Source organism: Haliotis rufescens, unplaced genomic scaffold (genome assembly GCF_023055435.1).
Source record: "Haliotis rufescens isolate VD_foot unplaced genomic scaffold, xgHalRufe1.0.p SCAF_5, whole genome shotgun sequence".
NCBI lineage: Eukaryota > Metazoa > Mollusca > Gastropoda > Lepetellida > Haliotidae > Haliotis > Haliotis rufescens.
Window position 1 is genome coordinate 22,539,705 of NW_025964223.1, and position 21,038 is coordinate 22,560,742.

The following is a 21,038-nucleotide window of genomic DNA, read 5'->3' on the forward strand; positions in this document are numbered from 1 at the left end:
TTGCCAAACTCCACGATGACAGTTACATCATGATCATTTGCCATCACCCTTTCTTGTGGAAGTATCGTGGTATTTTTGAGTCCTATAAAGCTCTCGAACCCACCTGACACCAGTTTGCAGGGACTAGAGGAATAGCGTTTTTAAATATTTAACTTAAATACCCAAATGTGTAAAAACTTGTTGGTAACAGAACTTTCAATACCCAGATAGAATTACTGATACCCAATGATTTTAAAATGCATGGGTAAAATACCCACAACACCAAAAGCTTATCTGGAGCTCTGCTAAAATGTTAGTCTCTGTCACTGCTCTGGGTGGTTTTCCTATGATCTCTCTTACAGCTCAGTAATAGGTTGAAACAAAATCACATTTTACATCTCATAATCATCTATCTAATGTCTCATACTGCTTAGTGAGTGAGTTGGGTTTAACACTGTTTTTAACAGTATTCCAGTTATATCACGGCAAGTCAGCTTAATGTTGTAGGAAATCCTGAAATGATGCAGGTCTCAGATATTTAGCACATTGGCGGAAGTGAAAGACTTTGCATATATACACATCTTTCAGTATATTATAGAGAAATGTACAGGCAAGGGTAGGCACCGTTGGTCAAATCCATCTAGTCTGACTCATTCTGACTAGTGGTTTGTGTCAAATACCTAGATTTGGGGAGGAAACTAGTCCCTGTGTGTTTTCATAGTACTGGACTTATAGTCTAGTATCCCTGTACTGCTGAAGATGGGACTGATAAAACCAAAGATTTATCTAGAATTTAAAGTAATTGCTGTGGCAGGCAATATGCAAACATCATTTTTATTTGATTCAAAATGGGGACTGTTTGTAGTTCTTATTGTCTAAAATTCAGAAGTATTTTAACACTATTCAATGCAAAAATGTAGAACTATGCAGTAAAGCCAGGACATTTTATATTCCAAGTTGGGAAGTTGTACTGCCATTTGATGCAAACATAGATTGAATATCAGCCTCCACGCAGGGCTTGATAAATACCAGTCAAACTAAGCAAACTATTTTAAAAGAAAACTGTTAATTGTCTATTCAGCCATTTACAATTTAAATAACATTAGGGGTGACTATTGGTCTGGAAATCACTATTGCGATAACTATTGATATTGAAAGAAACTATTGCGATAACTATTGATATTGCAAGCAACTATTGCGATAAATATAGATAATTTTCAGTGTATTATTTTAGATGGATTTTAGAGTTGAATTAAACCTTGGAACTGAAGTTTCCTTTGACAATGTTTGAATGTGATAACCATAACAACAAATAAAAAGTAAAGTTTGAGATATGCCTGTTTTGTTTTTTCTTTACCCTAATAATTTAAGAAAACGAAACTTCCACATTACCATGTGTAAATTACTACCACTCATGGTCAAAAGAAGAACAAATTTGAACAGCATTGCATGTACATTGCAAGATCTGGGAGGTCCTCAGATCTTTGTTTAGAGGCAGCGAGAACTAAGATCTGATTTTAATGAGATTGTCTTGATACACGGCATGACACATAATTGCCAAGTGCAGACTGAGTGAGTGTGGTCTTTTTGTAACAATATTCCACTTCCAGCAATATCAATACCAAGACTGAGGTAGGGAATAAAACCCAAGTCTCTGGTGTGATTACAAAACTTTAGCTACTATACTACCTCATAACAACTGCTTGTTTGTTTCTTTGTTATAAACGCTACATTATATTCTAGCAAATGACGGAAGCATGTAAATAATCTCGACCAGACAATCCAGTAATTGACACTATGAGCAACAATTCACCCTCTTGGGACATGATGACATACAATTATCCAATATCACCGAGCCTGACCACCTGAGCCATCATGTTGCCTCATGATCTGCACATGTTGCTGGGGACCAATTCTATTCCAGAATCCCAATGAGAAGTTGATGACTGAAAGTTCACAACACTGAACTGATATAGCACAAACCCTATCAAACTGTCGCAATAATTTGTCTCTTAGCACAATTAACATTCATCTGTTGACATTTATGCCTGAAAACTTTAATTTAATATGCAAATGTTTGACGTAATATACCAATATGTTCTACATATCTGGCATCTTTACCTTCAAATAACAATTTGATAAGTGTGTGTTTTGTTGATTATAAAATTCAACAACTTCAACCAGGAAATCATTGTGACCTAATTTCTCCCACATTCAGGAATTTCCCTTGGTCCAAATATTGGCAGTTGATATTATTTGCATTCATTCTTAATTTGTATGCATACAGGATGCAACATATTGTGGCTTGTAAAAACCTGCACATTGCAGATGGATAAATGAGTCACACAATATCTACTGCCACTGGTAATTCCTTCCTGTTCAAACACTTCCTTCATATTGAAATATTTCACTTCAGGTTTCACTACACACTTTCAAGGACATTACTCCAGTGCTTGACCATGTTGACTCTGACCAAAATTTGTCAGTGGTCCAAAGGACCAGCACAAAAAAACCTCGAGTTTAGCCTTGATATATCGCTGATTTCAAAAGTCATACAAACGTAAAATTACTTTGTTCATCACCAAAATAACACTAACCTACTGGACCACGAATTATCTAATTTTACTGGTCCTTCAGAAAATATACTAGACTCAGATCAGCGGAGCAGTGTTAGAGTCGAGCACAGTTATTTAATTCATAATGTTTCAGAATTCAAAGTTTACCAATGGTGACAAGGAAAAGGTTTATGTCCTTTCCTGTTCAGATACACTGTGAACATTTTGGACACTTTTGTGCAGGCCGGCTTACCAAATCTCATTAAAAAGTATCAGAAATTTAAATCTTTAACCTAAACTTTGCCTAACGTAAATTCTGTAACTGTCCTATTTTCACTGATCATTTTCAATTGAGGCATAGAATTTAAGCTAGAACCTTCAACATTGATCAGTGTGGTCAAGTGACATCACTTTCCTTGAATATATATACAATGGTGTATGTCACAACAGTAGTGAAATAGCAAATGTGCACCAAGTTTCTATAGTCATGCTGATTATAGAATTGTATCATAAACAGCATCTTTGTACAAGCAATCAGCAATTACTTTATGACAAAAACATTCAGACAACAGCAGGTGATATGATATTTTACTATACAACTAAGAACTATAAATGGTGTATTTTCGTACACAAATATCCAGATAGGGGCCTAAAGACTTAATGTGTGAATACAAATATTTTCAAGTTATTTCCTGTTAAATGCATTTCCTGTTCACTATTCAATATTGCTCTTCAATACAAACAAAGCTGGGTGTGTTGATAGCGACGGTTTAAAATAGTAGATATATCTACTGCCAACGTCAAAATAAGGGCATTTGTCGAGGTATCAAAACGTTAGTTTTGACATTCAGCATAACTTAGAAGGGGGATGGCATGCTTCTTTGACATTATAGTCAACGCCCGTGAACTGTTAGTAATAGCTTTGATGATATTTATGTCGTCAACGGGAAAATCAGTAAGGTATCTCGATCTTAAACTCATTTCTTTGAACGATTCCTGAAATTTGACATTTTACGTAAAATGGCAGACTCTAAACTGGCACTGCCATATTGAAACACGGTCGTGTTCTTACCTTCCATAGATACCATCGGATATTTTGTTCCTTTTCACAGGGCGTCTGGGTTTGCCGCAATCAACATTTCGCGGTCTTTTCATGTTCCTCAATCCCTGCACACATCAAATGTGAATTGATGATGTTCTTTTGTCTAATTTTATCTTTCCTAATTATTATGACAATCCTGGAAGTACTTCCACAGCTCTATGTCCTTGCACATGCGCCCTGGGTCAGACACGTCCGGCTAATTCCGTCACAAACGACCGTGATATTCCGGAAATATCCCAAAACTCGTACAACAGTAAATAATCAGTGCTTCAAGTTTATATGAGATATGAGGAATATCTGAATCAATAACAGCAGTCAAATTTAAAATTCAGAGTAAATAAGCAGGTGCGCGTATGCATTATAGTATTTCCCTACAACTAACAACTAAGCTTGACATGGTTAAAGCCACGTCTGCTGACATTGGCTGTTCATCATGTAAACAATGAATATATTTTTAGATAAGCTTTGTTCAGAAGCAGGAAAAGAACACCTATTACTAATTGAATAACCTAAGCAGGTGTTGTTAAGCAGAAAACCGATAATTACCTCCTGGTGTGATAAGTCAGTTAACCTTGCACAAGAGGCGCAATTAACACCATGAGCACATGGACTCACATGCTTGTAATTACACGTATGTCGATTTTCATTGTTGGTCTGAAAGTCTAAATACGCTTTTATTATAAACAGCAGAAGTCAACAATTATCGGATATTGAATTGGTAAAGATGAATAGATTAATGTCTACTACTCCCCGTAAAATGTAATCACAAATTCTTTTCAAAATAACCATTTGAATATTGGTGTGCATAAATATCATATATTTATGACTTATGACATTTATGTGTTCTTTGTGTGTGGGGGGTGGGGGTGGTTGGGGGGGTGTAACAGGTTTCTTTGATTGTCCTTTGGGTCTAAGACAAGGCTATATTTTGAGTCCGATCTTATTTTCATTTTTCATTAATAAATAAAATTACGAAATAGCTTCCAATGGTAAACATGATATCCAGATGTTTCCAGATTTGATAGAAATATAAATGCTACTTTTCGCAGACGATGTCATTTTAGTGTCAGATACTGTTGTTGGTCTCCAAAGGCAATTAAATATTTTACGTACATTAATGAAAGAATGGACATTATCAGTAAATTTGGAGAAAAAAAACACCTAAAATTGTGATCTTTAGAAATGGTGATCATTCGATGGTCAGTTAGTCAGTATAGTAGATTCATATTTAGGAATCTGGTTCTCACATACAATGAATTGACATGATAAGACATGTGTCCTTGACCTGTCCTTGTGTGCAAAGAAAGCTTTAATAAGTGTAATGTCCATGCCCATAAAATATCTTGATTAGATGTTTAAAATCCGTCATATGCATGAACAACGTCTCCCTAAATTGGCTTAGGACATGCTTCTACATTCAGATAACATGGGAATGAACATTTGGACATCACGAGTATAAAAGAAATATTTTATTTTCTCATGGTTTTGGTTTATATGGCTATGCCAGCCAGTTGGAAATGTAAATATGTTTCTTAATGAATTTCGAAATGTTCTATGGAGTTACATTTTGGCTGGACTAACGTGTCTATGCATAGTCCAGCCAAAATGTAACTCCATCATACCCGCCTAGTTCGGCAAGGGTGGAAACTGGACTTTTGTAGTCAGTTAAGTCACTTGCCTCGGGAAGATGATGGTTATTTTCCCGAGGCAAGTGGGTTAAACTGACTATAAAAGTCTAGTTGCTACTTACATAAGTATAGGGGTATATATTTTTTTATTTACTGACCAATAACGAGTTCCTGTGGGATGTACAGGTATATATTAATGGTATTTATAGATGTAATATCATGGTACAAATTATTTAAAAAAAACAACACTTTTATGAACTGATAAGAAAACAAATACACATTTGAGGATCTCAACAAAGAAATAGGTCGTGTGCACAAAATTGTGAAAATTCCGTTGGACTCATTCTTGTTTTTATTTTTATGAGTCGATTAAAAGGTAATCATCCGGGAAATTGGATTAATGTCGATCTATTGAAATAATGACTCACCATTGTGCCTACAATACGAATTTATAATAATCAACTTCAGCCTCAACAGTGACAGAGGCTAAAGGCACCCGTGAAGATCCGGGTTGGAATAGGTCCTAGGCAACCCATGCTTGCTGTAAGAGGCGACAAACGGGATCGGGTCATCTTCCCGAGTCAAGGGAATTAACTGACTCCAGTTTCCACCCTTGCCGAACCAGGTTGGAATAATGGTGTTATATTTTAGCTGGAGTTACAAGTCTATACATAGTCAAATCAAAATCGAGTAACAAAATCGACATCCGGTTTGTAAACTGCGGTGCAGATTTAGGTCGATTGCAGGATTTGTATGTGCATCGATCTACACAATGGGGATTCATTAATTGGGATGACATGCATCAAACCTAGTCAGTGAGCCTGACCATCTGATCCCGTTAGTCGCCTCTCAGGACAAGCATAGTCGCCTCTTACGACAAGCGGGGCGGTCTGGTAGCCTAGTGGTTAAAGCGTTCGATTCGCGACATGGGTACAATGTTTGAAGCCCATTTTTGGTGTCCCCTGCCGGGATATTGCTGGAAATATTGCTAAAAGCGGCGTAAAACCACACTCACTCACTCTCACGACAAGCATGGGTTGCTGAAGACCGATTCTCAACCCGAATCTTCACGGGTACCTTAGAGTCTAAGGCTTAGACTAATTGGCCACCCGTTTCCCTCTTAAATTTAATTTACATTTCGCAATGACTGCAAACACATCCATGTTTGTTGTTTCAAGGAGAACTCGAATGAAATGTCTTTTGCAACTTAATGTCGCAGGTAGACTGACATTTAGTCCCAGAAATAAAATTATCTTATCTAAATGAAAAAATCAAAATGGAGCCCAGAACAATCCTTAATGAAATTAAAGTCACATGGTCACTTGTAAACACAAATAATTGTGAAATGTTAATCCCCTTAAAGCAAGTTTACATTAGAAATTAGCATCTACTCCGATGTACTCATCGTCCCTTGATTTGGAGGCGCAACAAGGCATCACATGCTCTGAAGTACCTTTACTCAAATTAACTCAATGTCAAGCTGAAACTGTATTTATATATTCAAATGTGTTAGTCGAAGACAATGACAATGTAAATAAATCATATATTCTACAACATAACATAGTAAAACATGTAAATAAAACAATTATACTACATAAATCCTTCTTATCGTTATAAAAAAAAGAAGTGCCGGTTTTAAATCCGTTTGACGCCTTTTGGAACATTTTACGTATTCAGCATGTTTTAGGGTAGATAGTTTCGATCTGCACGGAAAGTCCCTGAGCATTCTGGGATAACTTAATCATTGAAACATGGCGATGCACGTTCCTAAGGCACCGGGCTTTGCCCAAATGTTGAAAGATGGTGCAAGGGTATGTAAATCCAGTTCAAATTATACATCATTTGATCATAAGAGCCACCTATCTTGAAATCGTACTCTCATCGCAGTGTACGGTGACATTTTATCAAAGTTTGCACATCGTAAACAATCGGCCATGTGGTTGTCACGCCGTCGGTATGTTCTAGCATGTTCTGGAAGCTCTCATGATCACTGTCAAAAATATCAAATACCAACTGAACTAAAATGATGTTTTTTTCCGGATATTGAGAATCATGGAGTATACTATAGAAACTAATTTCCTATTCCATCCACTTCTCTGCAAGACCTCAGAGAGGCATGTTGGTACAAATAAAGTGATTTCTATAGATTCTGATTGCTTTGTAAATGAGAGCTTACAAAAGCAATTGCTGGTAACAAACTAGGCCTGAGAGACAGTTTGATTCGTGCATTCCTTGTCACTGAATGCAATGAAAGGTTATATTTTAATATTTGATAATTTAAAATTCTTGATGTTGATACAGATCCATGAAAGCATATATAGCTGAGTGGGCATTAAGCAAGGCACATTATCCATGTCCTGAAATACAGGATAAGGTGGCGGTCTGGTAGCCTAGTGATTAAAGCGCTTGCTCATCACGCTGAAGACCCGGGTTCGATTTCACACATGGGTACAATGTGTGAAGCCTATTCCTGGTGTCCCCCCCCCCCCCCCGTGATATTGCTAAAAGCGGCATAAAACCAAACTCACTCACTCACTATAGGATAAAGATATTCTGATGACAGAAGTATTTCAACTGCATACTTGTGCATTACTTCTACGTTTTGTTATTGCAAAGTGGCAGTGGCTTTATTTAGTAAGGCATAAAGTTGTAAAAGCCCATCGTTATGAAATTCTGGGTTTGACTCCCCAGCATGTTGTGATAAGTACTGCCCTTGTTTTTGTTGATTTTAACATGTTAGTGGATATACATAAAGACCCTGTTCAATAGTGTTCATGACCCGTGAAGATTCTGGGGTAGACTAGGTCTTCAGCAACCCATGCTTGGGATCGGGTGGTCAGGCTCGCTGACTTGGTTGATGCATGTCATCGATCCCAATTGCGTGGTTCGATGCTCATGATATCAATCACTGGATTCTGGTCCAGACTCGATTATTTACAGACCGCCGTCATATAGCTAGAATATTGCTGAGTGCGGCGTTAAACAACAAACAAACAAACAAACCTTGTTCACCATGTTTCCAGTAATGTACGGTTTTAATTTTGAAGACAAATAAATGTTGCCAAATGTTGTCACGGCCCCTTGTCTTATTTTTCAGCATTACAGTGGCCTCGAGGAAGCAGTGTACAAGAACATTGATGCCTGTAATGAACTGGCCAAAACAACTCGGTCTGCATACGGACCCCATGGTGTGTAGTGAAAAACTCTCATGTACTTGATGTTAGGATCCCCCGCCCAACAAAGTTGGCGGGGGATATAGAAACGGGCTCCGTCCGTCATGTTTTGTTTCCGGAGCATAACTCAGAAACCGTTCAATATTTTTTCATGAAACTTTGCAGGTTTGTCAGGTACATGCCTTTTGCTATTTAGAAATTTTTGAAATTCTTATTTTTTACGTTTCCTTGGCAACAAGATGGACTTAGTTCCAAACTCTCCTTTTTTAACAATTTCCATGACAAGTTCCACCTCAGTTAAAAAGTTTGGGGTTTGTTTAGATTTAATTATGTCATAAATTCTGCAACACGGGCGGGGGATATAGCCACGTTAGTGACATTTTGACATTGTTGGAAATTATGTGTGTGAGTGAGTTGGGTTTTACGCCTCCCCAACAGTATTTCAGTCATATCACGGCGTGTTAGCTCAATGTGGGAGGAAAGCCCGAAGTGATGCAGGTCTCAGAAGTTTACCACTTCAGTGAAACCCACGAGCACGGGTATGGTGCTGACAAACCTAGAAACATAATTGGGGCAACCAGGATTTGAACCCACAATCCTAGGTTTCTGGCGTGCCCAAGGGACGCAACTCTGCTCTGCGAATCGCGGCGCCTTAGACGACTGGGCCACCCCTGCCCCCTGTTGGAAATTAAACATGGAATTAAAGGGTCCTTGTCCTTACCCTGATGTTGAGCATGTTAAAAAGTAATCACCTCAGGGGTGCTTGGAATAAGTTTTGATTAAGTGATTTAGGCAGAAAAATCTTGAACCCCAATAGCTCCCTTTATTTCTAACATTGTTGCTTGCAAAAACAGCTAACACATTTCTCCCTCTTGAAAGATCTAAATTTGATGTTAAAAACATCCATAAAATTGTTGTGGACACGTTAAAAAACAAGTCTTTGCGAGCATAAGTAGGATAGAAATTTGATATATTGAGATTGATTAGGCCTTAACCTTGCATGATCAGCCACAGACGCACCAACCATTAACCACAGTAAAGATTTTCAACCTAAAAAAATAGTATGCCATTAGGCTTGTCCTCCTAAAGTTACTACTTTGGAAAAATAATTCATGAATTATTTATATGCATAAAATATCACAGGGAGCACATTGATAATGCACCAGTGACGAGAAACATTCTACTTTGAGACAATGCTGAGCAATGAGAGCCATGCTTTCAATTCACATAGTGTTAAAATATCCATTACTCAGTGATACAAGGTCTCTGATTGGTTGTTATCATGGTTATGTTGAAACACACTCAAGTCATTTAATTGAACTGTTTTATTGCATGTACACCAATAATACACTGTAATGCAACACATCACATTGTTTTTCTGAAAAAGCCCAGTTAATTAATCATGTTAATGTGTCATGATGAATTTTATGACTGTAGAGCTGAGACCACGTGTTTCCCTTATGTCTTGGCCTAACGAAAACGTTGAAGTGAAAACTTGCATCATGGTTTTATTAACTGTTTATTACTGTTTATCATATAAAATTATGCTTTTTTTTACTGATTACTCTGAAGCTTCAGATGGGGTTTCCATCACAGTAGCTGTGATGATGATGATGATGATGATGATGATGAAGAAGATGAAGGGTGGTTATTTTCAACTATTGCAGGTCAGAATAAGATGGTGATCAACCACCTGGACAAGCTGTTTGTGACGAATGATGCTGCAACAATCCTGCGTGAGCTGGAGGTGCAGCATCCCGCTGCCAAGATGGTGGTGATGGGCTCCCAGCAGCAGGAGCAGGAGTGTGGAGACGGCACCAACTTCGTCCTCATCTTCGCTGGGGCACTCTTGGAGAATGCAGAGGAACTTCTCAGAATGGTGAGAAATGGCTGCTTGTGAAATGAAAAGTTTTTGGGGTGATGGGGAAGACTGGATTCCACTTCCAGACCAATTTGGTTAATTACCACTGCTTGGGGTGAATGATTTAATTATTTGTTTGGGGTAGAATAGACCTTCAGCATCCCATGCTTGCAATAAAAGGCGACTAACGGGATCGGGTGGTCAGGCACGCTGACTTGGTTGATGCATGTAATCGTGTCCCAATTGCGTGGATTGATGCTCATGATGGCAATCACTAGATTTTCTGGTCCAGACTCAATTATTTACTGACCGTTGTCATATAGCTTGAATATTGCTGAGTGCGGCGTTAAACAACAAACAAACAAACAAATGTATTTTTTGATGTATGAAATCAAACTGTGGATCGGTAATGGTGATGAATATATTCACCAACTCATTTGTTTGTCAGGGGCAGGAGTGGCCCAGTCGTCTAAGGTGCCGCATTTCGCTGTGCAGAGTTGTGTCCCTTGGGCACGCCAGAAACCTATAACTGTGGGTTTGTCAGCACCATACCCATGCTCGTGGGTTTCACCGAAGTGATAAACGTCTGAGACCTGCGTCACATCAGGCTTTCCTCCCACATTAAGCTTACACGCCGTGATATAACTGGAATACTGTAAAAAGCTGTGTTAAACCCAACTCACTCACTCACTCACTCATTTGTTTGTCTTTCATGCCAGGGTCTCTCTGTGACGGAGGTGATCGAGGGCTATGAGATTGCATGCAAGAAGGCGCTGGAGTACTTACCAGGTAGGTTGTGGTGGGATTATTGAGCATGACATTTCATTACTGTTTCCATGGCAGTGTCTCATCTGTTAGTAACAGTTGTTTGGTTTGTTCAGGGAATTACCTGGGTCTTTCTTTTTGTGAGTCCCCCATCGGTTCCCAAGAACCTGTTCTTATTCGAATGAGGTGACTAATAAATCAGGTGGTTAGGCAAGGTGACTTGGCTGAATCCATGTCTGCGTTGTTCAGTATATCAGTCACAGATCCAGAGTTGGTTGTTTACAGGCCACAATGTAGCTGGAAGATTGCTGAGTATGGTATTAAACAGCCAACTAACTATTTGTTACTCCCAGGGACTCTTCAGTAAATATGATCAATGTCTGAAATTTAGCATGAAAAATTGTCAGGATGTCTCAGAAAGTTCGGGAGTTCCTAGATTCTAATACAACAGGAGCAAATCTCAGGGATTTAGGTTCTTCCTTCATTTTGAACACTGACAATATTTAGGGGTGTCCCAGGCATTAATATTGGGGTCTTGCATGTCCACAGTGACCCGTGAAGATTTCGGGGTAGAATAGGTCTTCAGCAACCCATACTTGCCGTAAAAGGCGACTTTGCTTGTCGTAAAAGGCGACTAACGGGATCGGGTGGTCAGGCTTGCTGACTTGGTTGATGCATGTCATCGATTCCAATTGCATGGATCGATGCTCATGATGTCAATCACTGGATTGTCTGTTCCAGACTCGATTATTTTACATACCGCCATCATATAGCTGGAATATTGCTGAGTGCGGCGTCAAACAACAAACAAACAAACAAACCACAGGAATGTGATGCCCTTCACTTACCTTTCAAGAATTTTAATGTTATAAAAGCCTTATTATTGATAGGATTTTATTGTTGAAAAGAAACTTTCAGTTAAGAAACTTGGACATGATAGACAGAATTTCAGATGCAAACTTTTTTTTAGTTCCATGGGACTTGCAATACATGTATTATTTGTGTCCATTCTCAATTTTTATGCATTGTCATAACCCTGATCTACTGTTGATGTAAATCTGCTTAAATGGCAGAGGTTTGTCTTTAGTCAGTCTCAGTAACTAAGAGCTAAAGTTATTTTAACATGTTGGTTAATCTCATCGAATTTCTTTTCTAGACTTAACAATTGGCGAAGTGAAAAACCTCCGAGACAAGTCTGAGGTGAAGAAAGTAGTCCGGACTTCGGTTATGAGCAAGCAGTATGGCAATGAGGACTTCTTGGCAGAACTTATCACAGACGCATGTGGTGAGTTGTGAAAAATTACTACACTGTAGATTTGTGAAGATGCAGGTCATTGTATCCCAGTTATGTAGATCGATGCTCATGTCAATCACTGGCATGTCTGGCCCGGACTTGATTATTTACAGACCGCCATCATATAGCTGCAATATTGCTGGGTGCGGCATTAAACAACTAACAAGCTACACCGTATGTGTGTTCTGTGTGAGTGATGTATTGGAAGCAATGGTTTTGTAAAATGGTGGAAGCCTAACTTGTCACACAAATTAGTGCTTGACTTCCCCACATTGGTACAGTGTAAGAAGCCCTTTCAACTCAAGCTGGGAAAGATCAAGCTTTGTATCCTAGGAGATATCACTGACATCACTAACCTCTTTGGACCCGTGAAGATCCGGGTTAGAATAGATCTTCAGCAACCCATGCTTGCTGTAAAAGGTGACTATGCTTGTCGTAAGAGGCAACCAACGGGATCTGGTGGTCAGGCTTGCTAACTTGGTTGATGCATGTCATCGTATCCCCATTGCGTAGATCGATGCTCATGTTGTCAATCACTGGATTGTCTGGTCCAGAAGAAGGCCTTTCAACCCAAGCTGTGAAAGATCAAGCTTTTTCTAATCGTGCAACCTCGAAAACGTTAACACGGGGTATTCTGAACGACAGTTACGGCCCGTATGACTGATTCCGTAAAAAATTATCATCTATCTCTCGCTTCCGTGCGATAACCATTTGAACAGAGGAGGCCCTGCACAGTACGTGGGAAGCACTGCCATACAATCGCAACCATATATTAGACGTTCTGGAATGTTCGTTTGTTCAGTTTTCAAAATTTTAATCGAGAACTGTATCAACATATTTTTCAAGCGTAGTCTGAAATGGAAGTCGCCAGGTTGAAAGGAGCTGTAAAGCTGGAGAAAGCTGCTTTCTAATTGGCTGATGTCGACTTCTTGGTAGTTGTTTCAGTGGTCGATCAAAGTTTACGAAAGGTCGTTCTGACGTGACCCGTATTGGGATGTCCTCAGATCTTTGTTTAGTGGCAGCGAGAATTTAGATATGATTTTAATAAGATTGGGATCCCTTATAAGGGTTTTTTGACTGAATGTCATTGTTGCTTCTTCCTTTTTCAGTCTCCATTCTACCTGAGAAGAGCGCCTTTAATGTTGATAATGTTCGAGTTAGCAAAATTGTGGTAAGTCATGCTGTAAAATAATCACATCATATTTTAGAAGATCTTGAAGAGCCTATGCCAGTTGTCCCATTAAGATTTCTCACATTTTGACAGGAACAGTCCTCATACTTGCCATAAAAGACTGACTTGGTTGATACATGTCATCGATCCCAATTGCTTGGATCAATGCTCATGCTGTCAATCACTGGATTGTCTGGTCCAGACTCGATTATTTACAGACCATCGTCATATAGCTGGAACATTGCTGAGTGCGGCGTTAAACAACAAACCAACCAACCAAATCATATGGGGATTTCCTCCTTCTTTTAGGTGTCACACAGTGATGTAACTCACTCTAATGTGTCATCATTTTAATATGCAGTATTTGTTTCAAATGGCAGGGTTGTGGCGTGACACAGAGCTCGATAGTTCAAGGTATGGTGTTCAAGCGCTTGGTCGAGGGAGATGTCAACAAGATGACGAAGGCCAAAATAGCAGTGTACTCCTGTCCCTTGGATGTCATGCAGACTGAAACCAAGGTAAGCAACTGTTCCTTACCTCCCCCACTGTTCAGATAGTCAAGATACCCTCAACAGATAGAGACTTGGGTGGACATCTAAGATGCGGCAATTCATGGGCAGGGTTGCTTTCCTTAGCGTACCAGAATCCTGTAATCGTGGGTTCAAATCCATGATTTGCTCTGTTAACGTTGCTTTATGTTATAACTTCAGGTTGTTATCCCGCCTCTTAGGTCTAGTGGTAGAGAGTCTACCCAGAGAGGCCAGATGTTTGATCACCGGCTGTGTCATACCAAAAGACATTAAAAGATGGTACTTGTTGTTACCCTGTCTGACACTCGGTATTTAGGGGCTAAAACAAGAACTGGTCGGCTCAGTCAGTATACTGTGTCTGAGTGGTGATTCATGTTAAACTGCGGCATGTTATCTCACCGGTCTAGCACTGTAAGATTGGCATTAGTCCGGACTAGTACAAGTAGCCACACACACACACGTGCGTGCTCATTGCTTTATAAGTGCTTTAATCTTGAATGCAACTTTAAACCCCATTTCACCTCACCTTCCATTATCAAGCTTACTCACTGTGGCATAAATGGTTGGTTCATCAAGTTTGGACCTTTATTTTCATAAGAAATTTATGGCGAGACCCAATTACTTTTGATGGACTTTTTTGTCAGTTTCCTTACTGTCGGAAAGCAGGAACTGAAAATGTTAAGGTCAATGGGTACAGAAAGACCATTCTAGTTTCCCTTACCTTGATATTGCTGGAATATTGCTAAAAGCGGCGTAAAATTGTACGGATTTTTCTTTTCAGGGAACAGTTCTCATCAAAACAGCACAAGAGCTTGTCGATCTCAGTAAGGGAGAAGAAAATATAATGGAGGCAGTAAGTAGACATTTCATAAACCATTACAATGGCATCACTCTATTGTTGTTGCAGGTGAGCCTGAGCCTGAGCAATGACTGCACTGGCAGTTCTGAACGTGCATTTTAAACAAGTAAAAATGATGCAACTATAGGTCATTATGCAAAATTATAAAGAAATTATCTGTAAACCATAAAATGATTTAAGTTAGATTCTCTTGGTTTCTGATGGGAATTACATCTGCATATTTTTTAGTAAGGAAAAACAAACAGTAATACACAGATTGCCTGTTTCCTCTGAACAGGTGATAGCGGTTCCCCTGTTTTTGCGCTTTTGCCAAGTGATAACAGTCTATTTACCATGTTGATTACATTATTCATGGTTATTTGTCCACAGAAGGCTCCATTAATTGTTCAATCGACATGTGGAAATTATGTCCAAGACTACTTTATACAATATCAATTTATCATTGCAGTGAATAATACAAGTTAATTTCTTCTTCTTCAGCAAATCAAGTCAATAGCCGACACTGGATGCAATGTTATTGTTACGGGAGGTAAAGTGGGTGACCTTGCCCTTCACTACTGCAACAAATACAAGATCATGACTGTGAGGTTAATGTCCAAGTTCGACCTGCGTAGACTCTGCAAGACTGTCAATGCAACAGCTCTGCCCAAAATTGTGAGTGCTATGTCAGTATGTTTGAGTTTGGTAACTCTGGAATTTTGGGAACAGTTGTCATCATCATCATCATCATCATTCTGAATAACCAACCTCTGTGGAGCGATGCTCACACTATCAACCACTGGTCTAGATGTTATTTATAACAGATTGTTATTTTCCCCATTACTGGATTGTCTGGTCCAGACTCGATTATTTACTCGCCGTCATATAGCTAGAATATTGCTGAGTGCGGCGTTAAACAACAAACAAACAAAACAGAATTTTTCCCCATTATGTCTTTGACAGTGGAGTTCATCATTCATCCATTTGCCCACGCTTCATGCCCTTGTTAGTCAACCATGAAAAATCCTGTACTCACTTATTTGCTGGAGTCAGTGTCCTATAGCTGGAATATTGCTGAGTGCGGCGTTAAACATCAAAATAAAGAAACAAACAAATGCTGAAGCCAACGGCCCAATGATATTAAGGTGTCCAGCAGGGGAGAAGGACTTACTTGTTTCTTGATCGTTGAACTGCCTCCATGGTGAAGGGGATAGAGAGTCTGCCAGGAGAGTGGAAGGATGGTGGGTCGATCAGGGTGCCATGGTATCTCAGTGGGCTGCACTATAAAACTGGCAAAAGTCTGGATTAGTACTAACTATACAAGTGCAGTAATCATGAAAGTGACGTTAAGCCCCATTTCACCTCACCTCATCTGGATGGTTCGCCAGTCAAGGGTCTACCTTTAATGAGAATGCTGAAATGGAGCTTTGTCAGTTTATTTTGGATGAATTTGGAGTATAATCATGCTAATATACACTGAACTGCTTCAGACCCCACCAACAGCAAAGGAAACCGGCTTCTGTGACACTGTGTATGCAGATGAAATTGGCGGCACACCTGTCATAGTGTTCAAGCAAGGTCAGTGCTCCATTCATTTACTCATCTCTGTTGAGTTGTGTTGACAATGGTGCATTACAATACAATCTAAATGGCATACTGCAACTGCATTCAGAAAGGCTGAAGCAAAGACTTCCATCTTACACATATGCATTGTTTTACATTGTCAAGCTTGCAGCAATCCCTGAAAAAGGTTTCCTGAAAAACATTTATATTTTCCTTTCAGTAAAAATGTTTGATGTTACCAATCTCTTTGAGGATGCCACTTGTATGTGTCAAATGCTTTCTTGTATCAGGCTAATTATCCTGAAGGGATGCAGTATGAACTGTTTCTTGTTAATTGCAGAGAAGGAAGAGAGCTCCATTTGCACCATTGTGATCAGGGGTTCCACGGAGAACATCATGGATGACATCGAGAGAGCTGTCGATGATGGAGTCAACACCTTCAAGGCTCTGACAAAGGTAGTGCCTTGAACATGTTGACCTCAGATGATAGTATTTGATAGTAAAGTCCTGCAAAAAACGATTTGTTCCCAGTATAACAAGTACTCTACATATGACGCTTTGACTCAAAAGTAAATTGATTTTGCATGTCTATAGTAACTATGGAAATATGAAGAATTGGGTGTTCTTTTACATCTTTTGAGTTGTATATAAGCAGTGTTTCAGGTTGGTTTTGTGTCTAGAACATTGACTTACTATACTGTCGTCATCCAAAAACCCTTGTTCCTGGTTTTCACCCCATGTTCATATTGTGCAGGACCTGTGAAGATCCGGGTCAGAATAGGTCTTCAGCAACCCATGCTTGCCTTAAAAAGCGACTATGCTTGTTGTAAGAGGCAACTGACAGGATCGGGTGGTCAGGCTCGCTGACTTGCTTGATACATGTCATCGTATCTCAATTGCCTGGAGCGATGCTCATGATGTCAATCACTGGATTGTCTGGTCCAGACTCGATTATTTACAGACCTCTGTCATATATAGCTGGACAATTTCTAAGTGTGGCGTTAAACAACAAACAAACAAATCATATTGTGCAGTCATAATGTGATGTGACTGATACCCATCTTGCTCATTCATCAGTAGGAATTAGTCTGAATCTATGTATGTTCCAGATTTCAGAAAAGAGTTGACATAATGATGATGCAGTGTTGAGTATTGCCTGATGTATGCTATGTGTTCCAGGAGGCCAAGTTGGTGCCAGGGGCAGGAGCTACCGAGATTGAACTGGCCAAGCAGATCACTACATATGGAGAGGTAGGCAGGCAGGGTTTCATGCATTGGACAGTGTCTTTCTATGACCAGCATAGGTTAGAGTTGCTCCCTGCTCCTTAATGGATCGGGTGGTCAGGTTCAGGGACTTTGTTGAAAGTCACTGTACCCCGATGGCGTGGATTGTTGCTCACAATTTGGATCACTGGATTGTTATTTACAGCTGGAATATTGGTTAAGTGGTATTAAACAAACTGAAGCATAAAGATGTTGGTTCGATTCCCCACAGGGGTATGATTTGTGAAGCTGTTGTTGTGTTCCTGTGGTCTGGCACATCTTTTGGTATTTATTGCCAGCAGTGATGGTGCTGAAATACTGCTAAGGGTGGTATAAAACAATATTCACTCTCTATATAACTTGTTGATAATCTGACACGTTACCCAGTGAGTAATGTTTGACTTCAGAGTTTACCTGGCTTGGAGCAGTACGCAGTGAAGAAGTTTGCCGAGTCCCTGGAGGCTCTACCAAGAGCCCTAGCAGAAAACACTGGAGTTAAGGTGAATAGTACCTCATTTTGTGTTATGTCAGGTACCCATGAAGCTTTAAAGCAATATGGTTGGCTGCTTCATATGATAATTATTTTGATATCATAATGTATCCATCTTGAGCTATATTTGTTAATGTCAATGAGCATCCTCACAAACAGATTTGATAACTTTATTGACACTCATATTTCAGAGTGTATCATGTTCACCTGTGATCTAGAGGCTGTAGCTAATTTGTTTATTCTAGGCAACAGAAGTGCTGTCGAAACTGTACGCCGCTCACCAAAAAGGCAGCAAAACCACTGGTGTGGATATAGAAGTAAGTGTGATAGACAAAGCACAGGGTGGACTACTAAACTGTATGAGGGTGATGGGTTTGTACACTTGTCACCCGTTCATTGCGTATGATCCCTGACTTGTGTGGTGTGTGAAGGCAAATCATGTTGTTCTGTGTGATGTTGCTGGAATACAGCTAAAAGCAATGCCAGGCTCTGAAATGTATGCAGAAAACAATCAAACCTGTGCAAGAATGGCTTTGAAATGCCACAATATGTTCCGTTTCTTCAGAAGCATTGACAGGAAGTGGGCCACGATTACATAAAATCACATGGTACCCATTTTAGTTGGCTCGTACAAGAAGCATTGGATTCAGTGACCAATCTGCATCTGACATTTGCAGGCTAGATCAGTCAGGTTTAGGATTTCCTGAAGAAGAAGAAGAATAAATTTCCAAATGGAGCTCTTAAAACAAACCTGTAAAGGAATTCATGTATGAAATTGTTCTGTTTTCAGAGCGGCGGCCCAGCAGTGTTTGATGCAAAGGAGGCAGGGATTATAGATCTGTACCTCACAAAATACTGGGGAATGAAGTTCGCTTCATCGGCCGCATGCACTGTCCTGAAAGTAGACCAGGTATTGTATTAAGGCTAAATCCTGTTACAGGCACTGTCCTGGCAGAAATATAAATATTTATACCCACTTACGTCTCATTGCCATAGGATATGTTTCTAACAGCAGGAATATGTGCAGATACACCTTGGCTTTTCTGAGTCTGCCAACTTGTGATACCTTACTCAGTAAGTGTTGAGTTGTGATGCTCAAACATTAAAGATCAAACTTTTCAGAATTAAAAAACAAGGTGTGGGTTAATCTAATACTTAATCAGGTAATAATAGGTCAGATCTTATTTTACTAGAACTGCATAATTTAAAGTAAGGCTGGCAAGAAATTCAAAAATAAATTGTCATTAGTGAAGTATTTCATCCAACTGGTGATAGAAGATTGGTATTTTAGACTTCAGTTTTTGTAGAACTTAAAATTATGCTTTTAATCGGTGTCAGAATTCATACAGTGCAGTCATGTCAGTCAAGCATCTAAGTGTATATATTAGATGAGGCCTCTGTGCATGAAATTTGTGAGAACCTGATGGTTAGAGCAGTGTGGGGAGTAAATGACCACAAGGTTGTCGCACTGTTGCACAAGAAACATTGCTGTTAGTGTGATTTAATCTAAACACTGACTGGTCTGAGCATGCCATGGTTTCCTCTCACTGGAACCAGTCTGTCTGGATTCGGGTAAAAATGGCAAGAACATCTCAAAGTTTTCGTTCATACAGTAAGCTACGTTTATGACGAACACGCTTATAACGAACTGACCAATGCAACAACATTTGTTGTATATATGCTGTATCAATGCTTAAAATGAACTTAAGTTATTACGAACTGTAATTAGTGGTCCCATTGAGTTTGTTATAACCGTAGTATTTACAGTGATGGAGAAAGGTTGGTATCCCTGTGAAGTATTGATGATGGCTGTGACAGTATTACTGTTTATTTTCAGATTATCATGTCAAAGCCAGCTGGAGGCCCGAAGCCACCGAAACAGAACCAAGACTGGGATGAAGATTAATGACATCCTCCTTCAGCGTCATGCCATCAGTGTGCAGCATCTCCATCTTGTCCGCAGTGTCTCAGGATGTGACTGTGATAATCAATCTGTACGAGGACAGTATCCAGTGTATGGTGTGTTGGGGACCTGGATACATTCAGGCCCCTCCAGCTAATGGACTTCTTTCATCAAGAGTGCTATTTCATTGTTAAGATACCAAATTTATTTTGTGACTAATGATATTGTCATTAGACACGTCACATGAGCCGCGTTTAAGTTATGAAACATCAATGTTTTGTCTGCTTTTTATACTGTATGCTATAAACAAATACCTCTCGATCAATCAGTGTTTGTGTTGCTTCTCTTCCAGAATTAGGCCAGACCAACTTATTTTCATGTTTTGCATGCCAAAATGTCTGATAGCGGGACCGAATCAAATGAAATATAAAACTTTCTGAGGTAAACAAGTCTTCAGTTACCATATTTTCCTTTGTGAATATAACCTTATTGGCGTTAATAAAGTGATTTTTTAAAACATAATTAACTGCAGGGGGCAAGCTGATATGATTACTTCCAATTAGGTTAAAAGAAGAGTCTTGGTTCTCAAGCACTGCCTGCATCATCATTTTGTCTGCCGCATGTTTCGTTTTCATTTCCATTTAAAAAAATATATACAAAAATCCTAATATCTACTTAAAAACAATGCGATCCAATATAGCACACAGTTACTTCCCTTTACATGTGTCACTGCTTTACTGCGCATCTCGTGTTATGGAGTATATATCAGGAGTTTGTATGCTTGCTTATGTAGGGAGGCCATTTCCCAGGTTGATGCATCCTCCCAGGCAACAGCGGCCACTAGCCTTTTTGTCAGTCTTGTTTACACCCTTGCCCACTTTATGATAGTCCAATCACACATATCCATAGTCCACTCAGAAAAC

General features: G+C 39.4%; 2 protein-coding genes across 2 annotated transcripts in view; one reads left to right on the top strand and one right to left on the bottom strand.

Moving 5' to 3' along the window:
* Positions 1–3,941, bottom strand: part of LOC124111873 (macoilin-1-like) — a 34,423-nt gene extending 30,482 nt beyond the window's left edge. Inside the window, exon 1 of the mRNA XM_046471746.2 lies at positions 3,607–3,941. Coding sequence (XP_046327702.1) covers positions 3,607–3,689 — 83 coding nt within the window. The 5' untranslated portion in view covers positions 3,690–3,941. The remainder of the gene's footprint in view (positions 1–3,606) is intronic.
* A 2,981-nt stretch (positions 3,942–6,922) lies between these two features.
* LOC124111865 (T-complex protein 1 subunit theta-like) lies at positions 6,923–20,440 on the top strand. The gene is made up of 16 exons (XM_046471737.2): positions 6,923–7,075; positions 8,362–8,452; positions 10,105–10,316; positions 11,018–11,087; positions 12,220–12,348; positions 13,467–13,528; positions 13,909–14,046; positions 14,840–14,911; positions 15,398–15,571; positions 16,387–16,474; positions 16,800–16,915; positions 17,639–17,710; positions 18,130–18,222; positions 18,458–18,529; positions 19,003–19,122; positions 20,050–20,440. The coding sequence occupies exons 1-16, from the start codon at positions 7,016–7,018 to the stop codon at positions 20,116–20,118; spliced, it is 1,638 nt and encodes a 545-aa protein (XP_046327693.1). The 5' UTR covers positions 6,923–7,015; the 3' UTR covers positions 20,119–20,440.
* The last annotated feature ends 598 nt before the right edge of the window (positions 20,441–21,038 follow it).

Coding starts and splice junctions, on each gene's coding strand:
- LOC124111865 (XM_046471737.2), top strand. CDS start 7,016: ATGGCGATGCACGTTCCTAAGGCACCGGGCTTTGCCCAAATGTTGAAA. Junction 14,912..15,397: donor AAGAAAATATAATGGAGGCA/GTAAGTAGACAT, acceptor CTTCTTCTTCAG/CAAATCAAGTCAATAGCCGA. Junction 18,223..18,457: donor CAGAAAACACTGGAGTTAAG/GTGAATAGTACC, acceptor TGTTTATTCTAG/GCAACAGAAGTGCTGTCGAA.